Source organism: Rosa chinensis, chromosome 1 (assembly GCF_002994745.2).
Source record: "Rosa chinensis cultivar Old Blush chromosome 1, RchiOBHm-V2, whole genome shotgun sequence".
Lineage (NCBI taxonomy): Eukaryota > Viridiplantae > Streptophyta > Magnoliopsida > Rosales > Rosaceae > Rosa > Rosa chinensis.
In genome coordinates, this window is record NC_037088.1 from 38,669,254 (window position 1) to 38,673,829 (window position 4,576).

General features: G+C 41.6%; 1 protein-coding gene across 1 annotated transcript; it reads left to right on the plus strand.

Moving 5' to 3' along the window:
* Positions 1-288: 288 nt before the first annotated feature.
* On the plus strand, positions 289-1,626 carry LOC112166434 (putative nuclease HARBI1). The gene is made up of 2 exons (XM_040506529.1): positions 289-1,075; positions 1,127-1,626. Exons 1-2 carry the CDS (start codon positions 289-291, stop codon positions 1,624-1,626), a joined length of 1,287 nt encoding a protein of 428 aa, XP_040362463.1.
* The last annotated feature ends 2,950 nt before the right edge of the window (positions 1,627-4,576 follow it).

A 4,576-nucleotide genomic window follows, 5' to 3' on the forward strand; every position in this document is an offset into this window, starting at 1 on the left:
GTGAACAAAGTTTAAAATCCACCGACACTTTTATCACATGCACACCACCGACAAGTTTTTTAAAAAGTGTGAACAAATTTTAAAATCCACCGACACTTTTATCACATGCACACCACCGACAAGTTTTTTGAAATGAGTGAGTGATAACCCACCGACACTTTTATGTGTGGAAAATTTCAATAAATAGACATGATGTTTTCACTACATACACACACCATCCGAGCTTAACAAAACTTCACCCTTTTCATATCTCTAGCATTACATATTTCCTAAATTCCCCTCGTTGCAATGAACAATTTGTGGGATCAAATTCGACGGTCTCAGGATGAGGATGATGAAGAGATGACGGCCACCAACGCTATTGTCATGGCTGCAGTCGCTCAAGAATCTGGAAACCAACACCGAGGGCGCGGTTCTCATCCAGTTCGTGCACCAAATGAGGAACGATTTAGAGAAGAAAGGGGCAAAGGTATGTTGGCCGACTACTTTGTCGATCGGCCAGTGTTTAAAGATGCGGAGTTCCGAACACGTTACAGGATGAGTCTCAATCTCTTCCAGCGTATATCTACTGACCTTTGCCAGTATGATCGTTACTTTGTTCAAAGGTCAGATGCTACTGGCAAAGTCGGACTGCTTCCGGAGCAGAAGATGACAGCTGCCTTGCGAATGCTTGCGTACGGTGCAGGGGCAGATCAATGTGCTGAGTATTGTAGGATGGCGAAATCCACCTCCGTTGCAGCCCTTCAGCACTTCACACGAGGAATTGTTGATCTTTACTCAACAAAATACCTCCGCACTCCAACTGCAGCCGACCTCAGACGACTTCTTACCAAAGCTGAGAGGAGAGGTTTTCCAGGAATGATTGGGAGCATCGACTGTATGCATTGGCAATGGAAGAATTGTCTGACAGGTTGGGCTGGAGAATATAGTGGTAGGAAACAGATCCCCACTATCATCCTGGAAGCAGTCGCATCTTACGACACCTGGATTTGGCACGCATTCTTTGGAGTGCCTGGGGCATGCAACGACCTGAACGTCTTGGCAAAGTCTCCATTGTTTGATGAGCTTACCGCCGGTAGAGCACCTCTTGTCTAATTCCAAGTTAACAACAAAGCTCACAATCTAGGGTACTATCTCGCCGACGGTATTTATCCTCGATGGGCGACTTTCTTGAAAATTGTTCGAAATCCTACACGCCCCAAGGAAATTGAGTTTGCAAAGGCTCAAGAGGGGTATAGGAAGGATGTAGAAAGATGTTTTGGTATATTACAGTCACGGTTTGGTATTATTCGAGGAGCTGCTCGTGGGTGGCATAAAGAGGACCTTCGATACATTATGTTGACGTGTATTATATTACACAACATGATTGTCGAAAATCAACGACCTGAAGATAGCGATGATGAGTTGGAGTCCGATGATGAGGAGGATAATAATATGAGGCCCAGGATTGCTGAGGTATGGGAGGGACCAACCGGTAGAGACTTTGATCCTGTTGGTAGAGATGCTCATCATATGAACGGATTCATGGACCGCTACCAACAAATTAGATCTAAGCAGTGTCACTCCAACCTTCAGGAAGACCTCATTCAACACTTTTGGGAATTTCAAGGCAATAGGCGTATCTAGATCTGCTATTTGTGTGTGTTTTCTATTAGTTTTTATGTTTTTAATTATGTTTGTGTGGTTTCTACTTTAGTTTTAATGTTTTTAATTATGTTTGTGTGGTTTCATTTAGCTTTTCATTTGTAAGGGTATTATTCCAATAAATGTTAATTTCATCAATCTAATATTACATAAGTAAAAAACCAAGCATTGGAATCATAACAATACAATTATTTAAAATAGATAACTCCCTAATTTTCCTAATCCTCATCTTCATTAGGAATCCAATTTGTGTTTGTAGGGTCATCCATATGGTTGGGGTTGGTGGATTCACCCGAAGAGAAAGGTGGGGAAGGGACACCACCGGTGAATGGTGGTTGTGGGAAGCCACCGGGGAAAGGAGATTGTGGATAATACCCACCGGGGAATGGTGATTGTGGATAGCCACCGGGGAAAGGAGGTTGTGGATAGCCACCGGAGAAAGGAGATTGTGGATAATACCCACCGGGGAATGGTGGTTGTGGGATGTTAGATCTACGGGTTGCATCTTCAGCTTCTTTCTCTACAATTTTTTTTTGTTTTCTTTGCCAGTAATTCTTTTTGGTTGGCGTCATCTTACTTGTGTCCATCTCCATAATACGCTCTTCCCTCTCTTGAATTTTGAATGCCTCGTTTCGCATATCCATTTGCAAGCGTATATAATCTCGTTGTTGTTGGTCACGGAGATGTCGAGCATATTCCTCATCACGTTTCTCCTTGGCAGACATCATTGATGTTTGGTTGGTTGCTATAGTCTCCACAGCGGCTGTCAGAGGACTGGAATCATTAGATGCTTTCTTTCCTTTCCGAAGAGCTTCTTTGGCAGCCTTCTTTCCTTGAGGCCTCACCGAAGGATTTGGAGTTGCGTCGGTGTTTACCTCATCTGCATCTATGTCCAACTGGACATGAGAATCAGGAGCGGATTGTTGTGTGTGCATCCGTTCAGTTTCTCCCCTGGAGGTTCCTCCAGCCGAAGAGGAATGGTTTGGAATGTCTTCAAATTGTTGAAACCCCTTAACAAACTCGTAACATTCTAAATTAATGAAATCACCTTTTTTTTGTTTTCCTTTCGATTTGGTCATCGCAGCTCTCCACAAATCTTGTGCTTGACGTAGCTATTTAATTTAAACAAAAAAGTATAAATCTATTAGTACAAATATAAACGAGGTACAATGTATCAACTATTTAAGTATAAGGTGAGTATAATGTATAATTTAAATAAAATGAAGTCTAAAGTATGATTATGAAGTACTAATTTGAAGTATAATTATCAACTAAATTTTTATATATGAACTAATAATTTAAAGTATAATTATCAACAAAATATTTCAACTAATAATTTAAAGTAAGATGTATCAACTAATTAAATTTTAATATACACTAAAAGAATAATAAAAATTAATATTTGTGTTACACTACAAATTCATACCTCATCAATCATATTCGCACCACTCTTGTACCAAAGTTTCGCTTGCCTTAACGCACAATGCCAAGCATAGAGTTCGACTTTCAAGGTTTTCCACCTCCCTTGAAAAGCTTGCAATGATCGGACATATCCATCCCAATGTTCGGCATAGTGTTGGCGTACCTCTAACCATAGATCATCTTTTCTTCGTTCCGTACCCTTTGCCGGATCTTGGCTAACAGCCCTCCAAGACTTGCACAATTGAATGTCTTCAATAGTCTGCCAACGTGTCCCGTCAATACTTGGATCTCCTACGGGTTGGACAATCGTATTCCCTCGTACACTCATATTCGAATAAAAAAATTGTAGAGTATGAAAGCTATGAGGAGAAGGAGCAAAAAAATTTGAGGAAGTAAGATAGATGATTTTTTTGGTGTGAGAGGTAAATTAGGAGGTGAGGTATTTATAGGAAATTTTGGTTTTTTTTTATTTTGTTACCGTTGTAATCGAACGGTAACAAACAATATATATATTTTTCCTTTTCTCAATTTATCTAACTCCTTAATTGATGTCCATCAGATCTCATTCATAATTAAAACCAACGGTCAAGATCTGTGGACCGTTGGCTTCAATTTTCCAAGCAAACCAACGGCTACACGCCACGTCAGGAAGACCACATGCCACAACCGGACAAAATCCGGCCTACCACGCGCTGCAGCGTTTCCTCCGCTAGAAGACAAGCGAGTGGCCGCTACTCCACCTTCCTGGCGCGTCTCCCCTCAGCTCATCTTTTTGGGCCAGTTGGAGGCCTGGGTCACGGGCTCGGGGAGGAAGTTGCCCGAGCTGTTGTCCTGGGTCATCTACTGTTGGGGAAGCCCAGCTCGGTGGAACAGGGAACAGTGATATTCTGGTGACTTCAGTCACCTTTTGATGTGGTGCCCGGGCACCACACGCCTCGGTGAACTTGCCCTAAGTGTCACGCCCCTAATTTTATACACAATAAAAACTGATATATAACCCCATAATTATATATGCGTGAACGTTCAGCCATCAATACAAAATACTTAGAAACTTTTTCCCTCTTAACCCAAGTACATATTGATGCCCTGAACCCACAATTCCAATATTGACTCGCTCCACAGAGTCACATAATACACAAGCTTACGAATTAAATTGTCAACAAAAAAATAAAACGTAAATGCTCCTCAGAGCTCACTAAAAGCGGAAGTCTTTATAAAGGTAAAGTCACAAAATTGACTTCTTACCGTTAAGCTGCAAGCATGCTACCTCAGCATCAACCACGATTAACCTGACCTGCAGAAATAACCCCTACACCGTTAGAATGGTGTACCAGGTTGCCACACAACAAACCCGGTAAGATTTTGCAAGCCCGTATGAGTAAACACAAAACCATAAAGCAAAACACATTTCTTAAGTCGCCTCAACCTAAACACGATATGCACATATCTCACACCTACGGCCATCAATTCCATAACCTTCCATATCGTGCCTACATAAGTCAACTACTGA

Coding starts and splice junctions, on each gene's coding strand:
- LOC112166434 (XM_040506529.1), top strand. CDS start 289: ATGAACAATTTGTGGGATCAAATTCGACGGTCTCAGGATGAGGATGAT. Junction 1,076..1,126: donor GTTTGATGAGCTTACCGCCG/GTAGAGCACCTC, acceptor CTCACAATCTAG/GGTACTATCTCGCCGACGGT.